General features: G+C 39.6%; 1 protein-coding gene across 50 annotated transcripts in view; it reads left to right on the forward strand.

The window, feature by feature from the left end:
- Window positions 1-16,083, forward strand: part of RIMS1 (regulating synaptic membrane exocytosis 1) — a 418,478-nt gene that overhangs the window by 336,837 nt on the left and 65,558 nt on the right. For 35 of the 50 annotated variants that reach the window (XM_070584895.1, XM_070584896.1, XM_070584897.1 and 32 more), the window contains 2 exons: window positions 1,880-1,992; window positions 7,632-7,798. The exons of the other annotated variants lie outside the window; for them this stretch is intronic. In XM_070584895.1, the coding sequence (XP_070440996.1) occupies window positions 1,880-1,992; window positions 7,632-7,798 (280 nt within the window). The remainder of the gene's footprint in view (window positions 1-1,879; window positions 1,993-7,631; window positions 7,799-16,083) is intronic. 50 annotated transcript variants of the gene reach the window in all.

Here is a 16,083-nt window from a genome sequence, read left to right on the forward strand (position 1 = left end):
GTCAAAAATTTCTTAACATAAAATTAATATCATTTGATGAGAATATTAAGCTAACATCGTTTAAGTCTGTTTTTCTTACAAGTAGAGATTGCTTTGAATTACTTCAAGCTTTAGAGATTACAGCTGATTACAATTTGACTTCCTCAAGCCCAAACAGGTGACTGAGCTAGCGCCCAACGATACCCACACCACAGGCAGAGGGCAGAGACCAGAGATGTGTTCTCTTGTATTGCATATGGCTTTCTATAAATAGAATACATTTCTCAGTAACTTTGTCTCAATTCCTAATTACTGTCAAGTAGCATTTTGCTTATAATGTTCATTATTATTTACAATGCTCATTTTCAAGTAATTAATAAATTTCTGAACTGCCTTTCTCAAGATCTTCATTGAACCATCCTTCAATCATAATGGCCATCATTTGCTATCTCTGAAGTCAACATTTTCAAAGCAAGTGTCTGTCATTGCTCAATTCACATAACTGTGATGTTAGAGATAGATATTTTCTGTCTCATTTACTGAATTTAAGCAAAGTTAAACATCTAATAATTCGTGCTAGAAGTATCATTAAAACATTTAGACACAAATTTCAAACAGTTTATTTATTTCTTGGGCTATTAGTCTATACCTGAACAAAATAAAAGCTACATATTCACTTAATTTTGAAAATGAGTGCCAGTGTCTTTTGTCAAGGATGGTCATATTTAATCATTGCCGTGGAAAAACTCGTCAGCAAGTGTCTTTGCACACTCTTTGTAAGAGATGAAGCCAGTAGCCAAGTCAATCAGATGTATCAACATTTCCATTATTTTTACATCAATAGGGCCTCTTGGCAGAAGCCCCAATATATTTAGTCAAAAAATATTTTTTCCATATATATGTGTATACGCACAACTTAAAAATAAATTTTAGCCCTCATTGCAGAGGTTGAAAAGTCTGGGAAATTGGCAAAAGATAGGTTGTACTAAATAAACGTGGGTCTCATACAACACAGGTATCTGTTGTGAAGAGTTAACTCTGCACACAACTGTACCATGAGCTCTTCTCTCTTCTTCGTTTGTAAAAATGTGAAAATTAAAGGCAAGATCTTGAAGTTAAGCTGCTTATGATGGATTCTGACTTACAACAACTCGTACTTCATTGAATGCTGTTGTTCTTGCCATCGAAACAGTGACACCTGCTCCCTAGGAGATTAATAGAGGCTTACATGGAATACTTCTCGTTACACATTGTAAACTAAAGAGCTAAAATTTATATCGTATTTTCAAAACTTATGAATTTCATCTATGTGGTCAGACGTGGCCATTAGAAGTGAAAGACTAATCTTTTCTTAGTAGGTCCATTTTTAAGACTAGCAAATATTCATGAAAAGCTGCTGGTAGAAATTAATGAAAAAGATGCCTCAGAAAAGCAGATGCCCATCAATTCAAACAGTCTTAGGTGGCGACTGTGAGCTGAGGGTGTCAGGGAGTGTGTGCATGCATGCCAGCATGTGCATGTGTGTGAGTGTGCAGCGTGCATGTGTGTTTTCATATATGTACACCCAACAACCAAGTGACTAAATACAAAACATTTTCACAATTAAACTTAGTTTCACATGATCATTTACAGATGAGACTGTTTCAGATCAGACACAGAGATAGGGTCCTTCTCTCTGTTACTAACGTCTGTGTTCCTCATTCTGTGAGTTGAGTCATGTTCATCTCAGATTAACAGTTGCTAGCGTTGTATATTCTGCATTTTGTTTAGTTTATTAATCATATGTTATTTCTAAACTCCATTTAATTGAATTCATATCAAAAGCATTGAGATCTTAAGCCGTTCTGGTCTTGGAAGGTGTTGCCCGTGTTTAATAGGCTTCCATTGTGTGTTTTTGCAGTGAGCTTAGTAGTGGAGGAGCGAACGAGACACATGAAACTGAAAGTGCACCGGGTTAAGCAGACGGCAGGGTCTGGGTCTAGTCAAGAACTCGATCGCGAGCAGTATTCCCAGGTAAACTGGCAGCATCCGACCAACAGTTTCCCTTTTGAGCATGTGCACCTTGTGGCCAGGCAGGCCCAGGCAGCCCCGAGGTCCAGGAGAGAAGTTATGAGATGACAGTCTTGCTCATAACCTCTCTCCTCCTGACAGTTTCACAACATACAACTGTATTAAAATATGACCTACTAAATTGGATCTAATGTTTTTTCTAAAAAGGAAATGTAAATACTTGATATTAAAGTTACTTGATGGATGGTTAATAGTCAAATTCACATAAATAAGCAAAATATATGATGCTATTGTATTTCTTGAATATCATTTAAGATTGCATTTAAAATATTAAGATATAGATTTATAGTCTTAAATACTATTTTAGTTTGATATTTACTGTTGAGATTTGTTAGTGAATAATAAAAAGTCAACGATGGGAGATTTCTTACTGATCTGTCTTTAGTAAGAAAAGTCACTGATATTAGACTCTTAGAAAGTGAAGTCCACACAATTTCAAGTGCCAATAAACGCTTAATTTATATTTTAATAGTATTTTGTAAGGATTCACGAAGGGATTTATAAGCTGCTAACATCTAATAATTTTACTTAAAATATGCATAAAATGCTATACTTCATGAAGTAATTTTAAATATATTATCTAGTTTATTTAAAAATCTTTTTTTTATAATACTGCAAAAGTGGCAGCAGCCATTACAGAACAACTTTTGTTATAATTTCACATCAAGAAGTCTTTTTGAGAGTAATGACCTTTTAAAATTCAATAGTGAATAAAAACCATACTAAATCAATATGGTTAGCTTGAAATATGAACCTAGAAAAACCTACTTATTTTTAAATAGTAGAGGTTGTTCCTTATATAGCCAGATATTCAGAGACTAATACAAAAAATAGAGGTCTGGTTTTCCCATAGACTTCCATCCAGTCACGTGCATTGGCTGCCGTCTGTCTCCTGACGTCCTGTGTTAGCTGAGTAGGGTGCCCAGATGAGGCAGCGCCGGGTCACTGTGACCCAGTGAGGCCCAGTGCCCTGGAGTCTGACACAACATTTTAAAAAGTAACATCCACAAGAACACCCTAATGTGCCCCGGAGTTGCTGATCCCAGCTCCACATCCCTTCCCTGTGGTTTATTCTTTGTGGTATTATCACGTAATCGGCTCATTTCTCTGTGTTCTTTATGGTTATCCTCGTCACTCCTGTGCTGTGTTCTGCAGGCGCAGGGGGATGGGAAGGGAGGTGTTCAGGGTTCCTCCTGCACAGCAGGTGCAGGTCTTCGGAAAGGATCTGTAAGCTGGAAATGCTGTATCAAAGCTGGAAATGCTTTATCGATTTCTTAGCACTGTGTCCAAGGATGAGGTCAGCTAGAACCACAGAGGGAGGTCGGGCAGTACAGGAAGCGAGAAAGAGACAAATAAAGAAGGAGGGTAAATGCTGAAAGCCCACCGGGTCATTCTGAACCAGGACTGTAATCATTAGTCAGTTCATCAAAAAATCTGCAAAAGGAAGTCTCTGGAAGTCCAAACCGCCAGTTACTTACCGTTCTACTAAAGCAAGAGTCGGTTTTCCTGCTCACAGGATTCCAAATTCTCTGGCTCATAGATGTTTAGAACTTGAAAACACTTCAAAATAATCTTCTGCCCCAGCTCTCCTGTTTACTAAACTTATGAAAATGGAGAAACGGGGTGATTTACCAGAGCTAGTCAAGCGTCCCCGTAGAGGGCTGGCCCGGACCTCCTCCTGCGGGCTGCATGGCCTGCTGTGTCCTGCGTCTTAAGTCACCGGGAGGTGTACGAATCCAGCTTGGCTCAGCTTCTTCCTGGGCTTGTGATTTGTGCACAATTAAATGATCCCATGCTAGTTTTCCTCCCTCCTTCACACAAGCATCCTTTGTCTTTTTCTCTCTCATTTCATTTGAATATCAAAAACCCATTACTTTCAAATATATCACTGTTGCTCTTACTCCATGAATGGATGCTACCATATTACATAGATAAAGTGACTATAAATTACATCAATAAATGTGAGCACAAAGATAGGGTATCTTTAAAAACTTCTAAGAATATAGGATAGGAAAATATATAAGATAAAATAAAAATTGATTAGCTTATTTTTTATTTTATATGTCAAGTAAAAGATTAATACTCTCCAGGATTCTAATATACATATTATGGCCTACTGCATACAATAAAATTTTTAAATAGTTTCTAGTAGCCATTTCAGTTAATTCAAACCTCTCTCACATACTTGGAAAATTATCTTTTTCGTTTTTCATCCATTTATCCCAACTTTTTATAATTTACTTTACAAAGAAATGTTTGTGTTCATATAACTATGAACCAGGATTGTCATAAATTTAATATACATTAAATTTTGAATTTTATTCCTTTATTTATTTATTATTTTTTTATGAGGAAGATGGGCCCTGAGCTAACATCCATTGCCAATCCTCCTCTTTTTTTGCTTGAGGCAGCTCAGCCCTGAGCTAACGTCTGGGCCAATCTTCCTCTACTTTGTACGCGGGATGCCTCCTCCACATGGCTGATGAGTGGATATGTCCGAGTCCTGGATCTGAACCCATGAACCCCAGGCTGCCGAAGCAGAACGCATGGAACTTTAACCGCTCGGCCACGGGGCCAGCCCCTTTGTTCCTTTATTGACTCTTTTCTCGTGTCTTAATCCATTTGACATTTTGGATGAAGCAAGGCATCTTAGTTGCTATTCTACCAAATTAGAGATTAGTTAACCATTCTCAAAATATTTACAACCAAATACCAGTAAAACGAAGTTTCCTGGGGGAAAGAATTACCAGACAAGTGTAGTATAATTCCTAGGAGGTTTCGAACCTGGCACTTTAAGACTGAAGGATCCTGACATCCATCCTGAGTGAGGAGTGAGCACTAACTCGCTTTTGAAAAAAACGGCGAAACTGCACCATGGCTCTGAAATGTAACACCAGGCTGCTTTTCACTGACATGGTGCAGAGGTGCATGCCTGAGTGAGGGGGTGAAATTCATAATTGGGGGGTGAATCTGCATTTAGGTGCTCACACTTTGCAGAGAGCTTATTCTTCTGCAACCCAGGAACAGCAGCCAAGACTGAAGTGATGGCTTTTGGAGGTGGCTACTGTTTATTGTTACTTGCTTGTAAAAACAGCAGCCCTATTATGAGAGCCTCCGCTCACAGCAACCACTGTTTCCCTGCTCTGTGGTCAGTATACATTCGCCCTGAGGATATTCTGTTTCTCAAAATATAAACAATGCATTTCCAATAAAATATCTAATTGTTAAGTAGGAAAATTAACAAATTATGCTTGATGAAAAGTCAAAGTGATTACTTAAACTTTTAACAGATTTTGAAAATAAGTAAATATAGTACTAAAAAGTGAATATGAAAGTCTTTTATTTCCTTTAAATAACCAGTGTGAAGAAAACTGTGATCTCCTGTCAGAATGATGGGTTATTCTTTACCCCAATAGAGAAAAATCTAGTATGATATACAGACTTCAAATCCCTTGTTTTATCTCTTTGCTGGAAGAGGAAAAGTCTGTATACAAAAAGTTGAAGAAAAGATGGCTTATGGAGGAGAATTTCCACAGTTAGAGAAACAGTTCCGTGTACACTCACATATTCTCATGCTAAGTCTACACTGCTTATTATTGACTTTTGTCAAATAAGGGGAGCACTTGTTCTGGGTGTTAACACAATGCCAGAAAGTCTCCTACTGCTGGGTAAATTTTTATGGTATTAGAACCCAATTCTTTCATATTCTGCCATGAGCAAGCTATCATTTCAATATGTTTGGAAACATTATAATGACTACATAATGTATCTCCGTAGCAAAACTGTTTCAAGAACAAGTAACATACTGCACCCCAGGAGCTGTATTAAACTCAGCCTCTGCCTCGTGAGCATACTAAGATTTTACTACATTTACTCTGTAAATAAAAAACAGTTCTGTTTGAAATGAATCATGTTACACAGGATCATGCTATAAGACATGACAGGATTTGGTGATAAAATGTTATCACATTACTTTGAATACATTATCTTAAATCATAGTAATTTTAGATCACACATGAAGTTGTATAAATAACTCAGTTCTGGACATAATGACATATATGAATTTCCTTTTGGATTATAATTTAGCATATGGCTTTCAAAAACAAATCACACGCGTATGAAAAAATTCTTTGGGAAGATAATTTTATAGATATTCTATAAATTTGGAGTTGTTTTCATGCTTGATGTGAAATTCTTTGCCCAGTGCATACACGTAAGAGGTGAAGAATTTAACCTAACGTGTGAATACCCTAGACCTGAACTGCTCCTGTCTGAGAGATAAAATAAACATGATTGCCTTCTCTAGGATTTTTAAAAAATATTATTGTCTTATACTTCTTTTTGTTTATACAGATCCAGGTGTTAGCATCAGTCTATTTAGTATACTTTAGCAAGACAACTGTTTATACAGATTTTTAGAAATAGAGTATTTGGATTATTTTAGATTCATTAAAACTCATCAAATATGGAGCATCAGAGGGTGGATGGGGTTTTTTTTACAGGTTTAATGAACATTTGATATTTTGCTTGAAAAGGAACTTAAATACCCAATGTTTAGCCATGTGTTCCTTTTAGGTATGTTCTTTCATTTTATATAAGAAGGTATATTATCTTACCTTCTAGTACCTAAGAGAATTATTCATATATTCAGTATTTTAAAATCATATGTGATTATATAACCTTATTGTTTATTATAATTAACACATAAAATAATAATAATATATGATACATAAGGCTGTTCACTGTTATCTGTTAAAATAAGACAGTAACATAGAAAGAAAAGATTAAGTGCTTTGAAGCTTTGTGTGTTTCAGTCTTTTACCAAATGATTTCTGAAATCTTAGGTGAGGATGCCAAAGACAAATTTAAAGACACAGTTAAGTATAAGATATGGTGAATATTGAAATTTTAATAGGAATCCCATTTTTTACTTTTGGCACTGCATTGATAGTTTGCATCTGAAGATGTGTAATTAGACTGTAATAGACAGGAAGCCAAGTGCAGTCTCTGCCTCATTGCTTTACTCGTCTTTGACGCAGCTCCTCAGCTTTAAAATCAGCCCTTATTTGTGAGGAGATATATTTTTCTGAAGAAATTTGAAAGAGCAAAGTCTTACAATAGGGAAAGTGTGTAAGTTAATTGAATAGTTTAGAAAGAATCTAGAAGCACGGGTGGAAACAGTGTCTCCCATGGGTAGAGTAGAAGGTGAATAAAATAGGCAATGATAAAAACAGAAGCAAGAAAAGAGAAACTCATGTACTAGAAGAAAATAAATAATACACTTTTGAGGCTTTATGCATGTGCAAATAATTAACTCTGTGAATTTTCCACCCAAGCACTTAATTTTTGTGTTTAGTTTATAATTCAGTATTCATAAACCATTTCTTACCGTTCAAAGAGGTAGTATGTTATATTGGGAATCATGTGTTGTGTTGATGTTGGATTATTGCAGATCCACACCTGCTCTTAAGAAGGTGCACTTTTATTTGACGTTGGCTAGGTAGTCACTAAGCTCACTGCGTGTGTCCCTTTTGTCCACGATCTGATGATGGAGCTCTCGCTTTCTTGTTTTCAATCTTTAGTATAACATACATAAAGATCAATACAGAAGCTGTGATAACGTCTCTGCCAGATCATCAGATAGTGATGTCAGTGATGTGTCCGCCATTTCCAGAACCAGCAGTGCCTCCCGCCTCAGCAGCACAAGCTTTATGTCAGAGCAGTCTGAGCGCCCCGGGGGTAGAATCAGGTGAGTTGGCCGTCCTGTTGATATACGCTGGTCTTCATCCGTGGTATACAAATGCAACTAGCTTGATGAATATTCTTGCTAAGACGCAGTTCAGGTCAAGTAGCAGAAATGTTGTATGAACATAACTGGGACTGGAGTGGGTTGAACGTCTATTAACTATTGTGTAGTATCGCCAGTTGACTGCTTGCTCCTGTCTAGTCTAGATATAGCTTATAACCATAGTCATGGTTCTAGCAATTGCTCAGAGTTGCATCTGCAGGAGTTTCTTTCTAATATGATGAAAGCCACAGAGCATCCTTTAGTCCGGGGTCAGAAAGCTTTTTCTGTAGAGGGCTACATAGTAAATATTTCAGGACCATCTCTGTCGCAGTCACTCAACAACATTGTGGTAGCGTGAAAGCCGTGCACACAAATGAGCATGGCTGTGTGCCAGTAAAGTTTTATTTACAAAAATCAGGAAGCAGGCTGTGTTTTTCCTCATGGGCTGTGGTTTGCCACCCACTTCTTTAACCCCGTAGCAGTGGGATGGAGTGCATGTGATAACAAAGTACACCTCCCTGGTTTACATGGTGTGAGCTATCAGAAATTTGCATGAAGTATGTTTAAATTGCCAGCAGTGCCCTCGTGTTCTTAGAAGGCAGCTGCCTGTCGAAGGGGATGCAGCTCAGGAGCCCAGATGAAGCCCATCCTCAGTGAGCAGAATCAGCAGGCACAGGGTGTGTTTTATATGTGTTCTTAACTATTCCAGAAATAGAGTTTCACTGAAGGGATTTGGGGCTTGATAACACGCCCAAGAAATAGAAATGTTCATGGGAGCATTGCCTTCCAGACCCTCTGCCGGTCTGAGAGCATCACGCGCTTCCAGGATGTGCAGTAAAATGTCTCCCAAGGCCCCTCTCCCTCCTGGACTTTCCTGTGCACGGCTCGTCTGTTGCAGCAAATTGAGAGTAATTATCCACTGTTAATTAGCAATGTCACACTCCGATAATCTACAGGAGCAGTTTCAACCGATAAAGATGTTAACAGAACGCGTTTTATCTCTGCTTCTGATGTTGTCAGCGTCTGGTCCTGACAGAATCCTGAGTTCCCTAAATTTAAGAAGGAGCCAGTAGAGCTGAGGGAGGTGGCCTTGTCGAGCTCCCTAGGATCAGGGGTAAAAATTATCCTAAGAGATTCCTTCCTGTTGCAATATTAAGATGTTCTTTTTCAAAACCTATTTAATTTAGCAAGAATATTCATAAATAGGGCTTAAACAGGAACTTTTCCACTTTTAATCACTAAAAACAATTTACTACATAATTACGAAACTGTAAATCTTGAAGTAATCTTTATTTATGTCCACAATAGAGCCAAGTGCCTTGAGTCCTGTGCCATAAAGTGCGACTAGTTAATAAAATCCATATTACTAACCAATTGCAAGAATAATTTGTGGGTCCATTGTCATTCTCCTGAAATTTCAAGGGAATAGGATTCTTCAAAAATTTATCTTTGCGGGGCCTGCCCCGTGGCCGAGTGGTGAAATTCGCGCGCTCCACTTCGGTGGCCCAGGGTTTCTCCGGTTCGGATCCTAGGTGCAGACATGACACTGCTCACCAGGCCATGCTGAGGCGGTGTCCCACATGCCACAACTAGAAGGACCCACAACTAGAATACACAACTATGTACTGGGGGGCTTTGGGGAGAAGAGAAAAAAAAAGTTTGGCAAAAGATGTTACCTCAGGTGCCAGTCTTTAAAAAAAAAAACATTATCATTGGGAAAAATTTGGCTATGTGATTTTTGAGGAAGAAAGCAAAGAACAGAGAAACTTCAGGCAGTTCAACAGCAAGGGACTAAGATTTTCTACAAAGAGGATCGGAGGAAACTGCCTGTTAGTGGATGGGAGCCGATGTTACTTTGTGGGAAAATCCTGCTTGCAAGTCAGCACTGGTTGTCACTGTCCTGACGAGAAGCAGAAGAAACGACAGAGGGGTCTTCACCTTCGTGATCCCTGTGACTTTTCTTATTTATTGAAGGTGGTGGGGAGAGGGGTAGACCTAAAAAGAGCACAAATAGATTTCTTCATGACAAATCCATTTTCTCTGGGTGTTTCTCTGTTTTCAGCTTCTCTTTCTCTTCTCTGCAGTTTAGAACACATACGAGCTAAGAGGTATTTTTACGTAAGTGGATGATGTGAATTTAGGGCTAGAACTAATGGCTAAATGAATTTCCCCTTCAGCTAACCAGAAGGACTGTTCTTCCTGCAGTCCAGTACTCTAGGTCAGTGATCCTCCATAAACGGTACTCATGTGGTTTCCAGCATCCTGAGTTGGGTAGAGAAGAAATGGGGTGGGAGGGGCAGGCTGTCTTGTAATGTTCAGAGTTATCTTTTCATATACGTCCCTCTCTGCATATGCTCAGAGGCACACGGGCACACACGTGCACACACTTGTGCACACACAGAGCTCTCATGTGCATCATCAACCCTGTGGTAGACACCTGAGGCGAGGGTTTGGCGTGAGAGCGACAGGATGACATCAGCATAAGAACGCTGTGTCCGCTTCTGGGGCAAGGGCTTCGGCTCTTCAGCCTCGGGTGCCCTGTTCTCACAGCCGACACGGTGAGGGATCATTGCTCTCAATGTATTACTCTTCTAGTGTGTTTACTGATTTTTTTAGAAACTAGTTTCTGCACAGATTGTAAAATTCTCTTTATTCAAATTCGTGGTTAAAAGGGGAGCGAGTCTGGTCAGTCATGACGATAGAATATATTCTGTGTTGTAATAAGAAGCAGCAGACTGATGAGTTCCTCTCACATGTAAGCTCTTCATGATTTTCCAAGACTACTTTCAAGTACAGTATCTAGGCCACACACACTGGGAGATTATAATCTATTTAAGAATTTAAGACCTGCTGTTATATTATATTCTGGTTCCCTATATATGTCTGCTCAAATCATCCTCTGACACAAGAAATGCTTTATCACACATTGCCTTGGATAAACTTGATTCTGGAAGTCAATAAAAGGATTTAGAAGATATTCTAGCATTCCCTAAAGACATGTTCGGTCCCCTAAAAGTCAACCAAGTACCCAGTATTCTCAAGAAGGACTCTAGAAAGAAACCACATGATATCATCTTACCCATATTATAGAAAACCACACTATGGAGGCAGTTAAAATGTCATGTATGGTTTTGATCTCCTCGATCCAAGCATATTATGAACCAAGAAAATGTGGAGATAAACTGTCTGAAATGAGCAGGAGGCTGTGGCTTCTGCGTAAGGTACCCAGACACTGCTCCCTGTGTTTTCTGTCTGTGACCCATGGTTCACGTTAGGGTTTTAAGGTTTTGAGAAGTTCTCTCTTGGAACAGCTTATCTTTTTTTTATTCCAATATAGCCTCAGCTTATTTTGTTCTGGAATGCTTTTCTCACAGGCATCTATGAATATTTTGCAGATTTCTTTTGAGTGCCTTTTGGGAAAATCTGTTTTAGATAGTCACCACCGTTCTGCCTAAAAGATAAAAGACTATAAAGTTAGCTTCAAAAAGCCTGTTTGAGGACAACTAAAATTAAGCACTTATAAGATGTGTATAGATTGAAAATATAAATATATTTGGATGACCAATTTCTAAAATATCATTTTAAAGGTATTGGGGATTCTTGAGCCATATCCTGAATTTTTCGTGTTTGGGATAACAGTTATGCAACAAATATCTTGTCCACTCACAAATGCCACTAGCTAAACCATATGGCAGTTCTGTGTGAACTGAAAAAGGGCACCATCCCTCCAGGTGCGTTCTGAAGAGTTCATTCAAAATAGTCCAAAACATCTCATATTTTCAAAGTTTACGGGTGCAGGGAACAGTAATAGGAAAAGGAACTACAGTAGTCCCCCCTTATTCAAAGTATCGCTTTCCACAGTTTCAGTTACTCGTGGTCAGCCGTGGTCTGAAACTATTAAACGGAAAATTCCAGAAATACAATGTCCATAAGTTCTAAATCTCGCACCATCCTGCGTAGCATGATGAAACCCTTCCCAGTACCCCTCCTTCTCCCTGGGGCTGTGACTCATCCCCTTGTCCAGCGGGTCCAGGCTGTCCGTGCCACCTGCCCGTGAGTCACTCAGCAGCCATCTGGTTCTCAGATCGACTGTCACTGTATGGCAGTGCTTGTGTTCAAGAGTTTCATTTAGTAATGGCCCCAAAGTGCAAGTATAGTGATGCGGGCAATTCCTTTAAGTGAAAAGGTGAAAGTTCTCCACTTAATAAGGGAAGGAAAAAGTTGTATGCTGAGGTCACTGAGATCCATGGTAGCTTTTATTACAGTATATTGTTATAATTGTTATAATTTTATTATTGTTGTTAATCTCTTACTGTGCCTCATTTATAAATTGAACTTTATCACAGGTATGTATGTATAGGAAAAAACATAGTATATTTAGGGTTCAGTGCTGTCTGAGGTTTCAGGCATCCACTGGGTGTCTCGGAACGTATCCCCCATGGGTAAGGGGGCACAACTGTAGACTATAACGTTGGTGTTAGGGTTAATAACCTTTTGTAGATATAATCAATTAAAAACTATTCTAAAATGTTGTTTTCATGAATTAAAAACTATTTAAAACTCACATAATTGCTAGGATGCTTCTCACAATACAAAATCAACACTTAATATTTCAAAATAATAAGCATCAATTAAGATTTGAGGTTTCTAGTTTTTCAGATTTGTTCTGCATATGTCAAAGAATTTTAATTGAGTATTGCCTTAAATATTCCTGGAAGAATGTTTTACGGTCCAACTACAAAACATGCACAGTATGTTAGTGGAGGTGGCATAACTGATAATAAAAAATGCACATGCACTAGAACCCAGAAACACTATGTGGAGTTTCGAGGTTCTCCATGTTTATTTTTACATCTGAAGAGCTTATTCATCCCAAAAAGGAGCTCAATATTCACGGGATAGTTCTGAATTTTTTTTCATCTTTATCGTATATCAGTTTCTCTCTAGGCAGACACATTTCAGACATTTGATTCAATATCAAGCTTAGAAAGAAAATGCAAGCATAATCCTCTAATTACTCTCAAATGTTATACAATTTAAGAAGCTTTGTCTAAACCAATGATTTTCCAAGGGTGTCCACATGGTAACATGTTCTCCCGGCTCTATAAGGCTGGCCTTCTGGAGCTTGCTGTTGTTGGTGCCCTGTACTCAGCTCCAGCTCCCGCGCCCCTGTGCCTAGCAGAGGGGAGCCCTGTCTTTCCGTGCCGTCCACTCTCCTTCCACTGCTGTGTCCGTCAAGCGCTCCCCTGCTGTTCATGGGCTTTTCAGGGCCTCTGTTTTCAGAAGCAGGTGGCCAGGTCCATCTTCCTAGTCATAGCCTGGAAGCTCTGACGGGCGACCCTGCTGGTATTTGACATCCTGGTGGCAGAGCTTTCCGCCTCACAGCCACGTGCAGCCACCACAGTGTGACAGTGACAGACGGTGGTGTGGGTCGCTCACCAGGACGCTGACCTGTGCCGTGGTGATGAGAACGCCGGGTCTTAACCGCTAGACCGCCAGGGATGGCTGTTTCCATTGTAGGTGAATTTTAGTAAACAAACTTGAGGAGCAAATACGATGCACATAGTTTTTGGTCTTTTTCATCCTCTTTTGAAAGAATATTTTTAAAAGCAATTGTATTTGTTATGTTCATATTTTGAAACATGAAAGTTTTTTTTAAAAATAGTAATAAATAGTAACCTTGAAGCCATAAATTCACTAATATTTGGCATTTGATGGCAGTAGGCATAATAATTAGTAAGTAAATACTGAAGGAAATATGCTTATGTTTACTTGGAGATTTTAAAACATAATAGGGTAAATTATTTGATATTTTAAATTGTGATAGAGAGGTTAATATCTTCTGGAAATCAATCTCGAAATTGCAATTATGTTTGAAAAATGGTACAGAAAATTTTGCCCCTTATTTTACAATAGTTCTTCAAATCAGCAAGGGGTTCCAGGATAACATTTAAAAATAATTTTTGGATTTTTTGTGATGGCATTTGAAAAATGCTTAACTGCAAAATCATTCAGTATGTTAATAGCTCAGAATAACTAATGAAACTTTCATTCTATATACTTACTAATTAGTATGCCTGCTGACATCAAATATAATCAAGAGTGAGCAAGGGCCTGGTCTGGTGGCTGAGTGGTTCTAGTTCCTCAAGCTCCACTTTCATGGCCCAGGTTCAGGGGTTCGGATCCTGGGCGAGGACCTACTCCGCTCAGCAGCCATGCTGTGGAGGTGTCCCACATACAAAAACGTAGAGGAAGCTTGGCACAGATGTTAGCTCAGGGCTAATCTTCCTCAGCAAAAAATAAATAAAATAAAAGTGAGCAAGAGGGGACTTTCTTTGAGCTGCCCTCATTTACTTTGCATGCTACCTGTTGTTCTATAGAAGCAATGTCTGCTGAGATCTGCTGAAGTGCTAGGAAGAAAGAGTGGAAAATAACTCGGAAATTTGATGACAGGGGAGAAAATGAACCCGGACATGGTGAAAGATATTAGGTATTCAACATCTGAGAAAGAAAATACATTTTAGTCATGTTCTAGCATCATCTTGGTTTAATAATCCAAGACCAATGAGTCATTTCCACTGTTACTTCCTGTGAATAGATGAAGGAATTTGCTCTAAGTTTCCCATTGTTTCTAGGCATTTGGGAGTGGAAGGATTTTTTCAGAATATACCATCTACTGCACTGTTAGAAATAGAAGTTCAGATTTAATGTGTTACTATTTTCCCTGTCTTTAAAAATTTACTCACTTAAAAGGATAATATTTAAAACAAAATTAATAAATAAGAGAAAAAAACGTAGGTGTAAAAAGCAAGTGGAACTGTGGCCTAGGGCTTTATCCCAAGTCAGAGGGCCGATGCCAGGGCAGGGCAGGGCCGTGGAGGCAGAGGGCGAGGGAGCTGAGGGCTGGACAGCAGGAGAGGAAGGCGTTACTGGCTGAGGAGGGGCCATGAGGAAGAATGGAAGCTGGGGATGGAGAAGTAACAGAGGGGAAGGTGGGTCACAGCTTGACGAGGGAGAGACTCTGAGAACTAAGGATGATGAAACTGACGGAGGGAGAATCGTGGGCCTGAGATTTACGGGGCGGTTAGCGACCGTGGTATGAAGAGCAGCCTGTCACCAGGGTTGCCACGCCAGGACCGTGTGTGGGCTGCCCACCTGCACTAGAGCTGCGACCGACTCAGACGCCAATCTTTGGTTCCATGAGCTGAGCAGCTGTGGCCAAGATGGCAGGATGCCGGCACGTCCAGCTGGGCAGGCGCAAACACCTGAGGTCTTTTTCTTTTTTTTGTTTTAAAGATTGACCTGAGCTAACATCTGTTGCCAATCTTCTTTTTTCTTTTTCTTCTTCTTCTCCCCAAAGCCACCCAGTAGATAGTTGTATACTGTAGTTGTAGGTCCTTCTGGTTGTGCTATTTGGGATGCCGCCTCAGCGTGGCTTGATGACCGGTGCCATATCTGCGGCCAGGACCGAAACTGGTGAAATCCTGGACCGCCAAAGTGGATTGTTCGAACTTAACCACTCAGCCACAGGGCTGGCCCCGTATGGTCGTTTTCATTCACACACAAGAGGCAGCTGGGAAGCTTGTCCCATACAGGCTGCCGGCAAGCAACAAACAAAGCAAACCGAAAACACCTAAAGCTTTTAGCATAAGGACTTTACATTCCATAGATGGATACAGAATAATTTTGCTGCACCTCAAGTGATCCTCCACGAAGGTAATGAGAACTGTGTGGGCAGTGGGAACTGGGGCTCCTGACGGCAATGATACTAACAGCTACAGTTTATTTTATAGTAGAACGCATTTTGCAAAGCTCATTTCCAATCCAAGCAGATGTTTCTCTTTATTTTGTTACGAGGTATCTGAGATTTGAAGAATTGGTCCAGAGCCGGGAACAGCAAGTGACGATGCTGTCATTAGAATCTAGGTCTTTTTATCTTAAAGTTCATACATCTGTTGTTTTTCACTGTGCAAACATGACATTTTTAAAACCAGTATCGTTTTTGGAGGCAGAAATAGAAAAAGTAATGTTGACTTGGAAGTAACGCCCGCGGTAAGATCCGTGAAGCCCAGTTTCTCCAGGAATCTCGCGTCGTCTCCCCATCTGAAGCTTGGTTGCTGGTACCTGGGGAAGCGCAGGAGGGGACAGTAGGCGTTGCTTCCTCATAATGCCTGTCAGCTAAATCAGTGAGATAAATAGGATAAACCGATAGATTCTACAGCCAGGCTCTAGAGAGAATCTGTGAA

This window comes from Equus przewalskii, chromosome 19, assembly GCF_037783145.1.
Source record: "Equus przewalskii isolate Varuska chromosome 19, EquPr2, whole genome shotgun sequence".
Classification (NCBI taxonomy): Eukaryota; Metazoa; Chordata; class Mammalia; order Perissodactyla; family Equidae; genus Equus; species Equus przewalskii.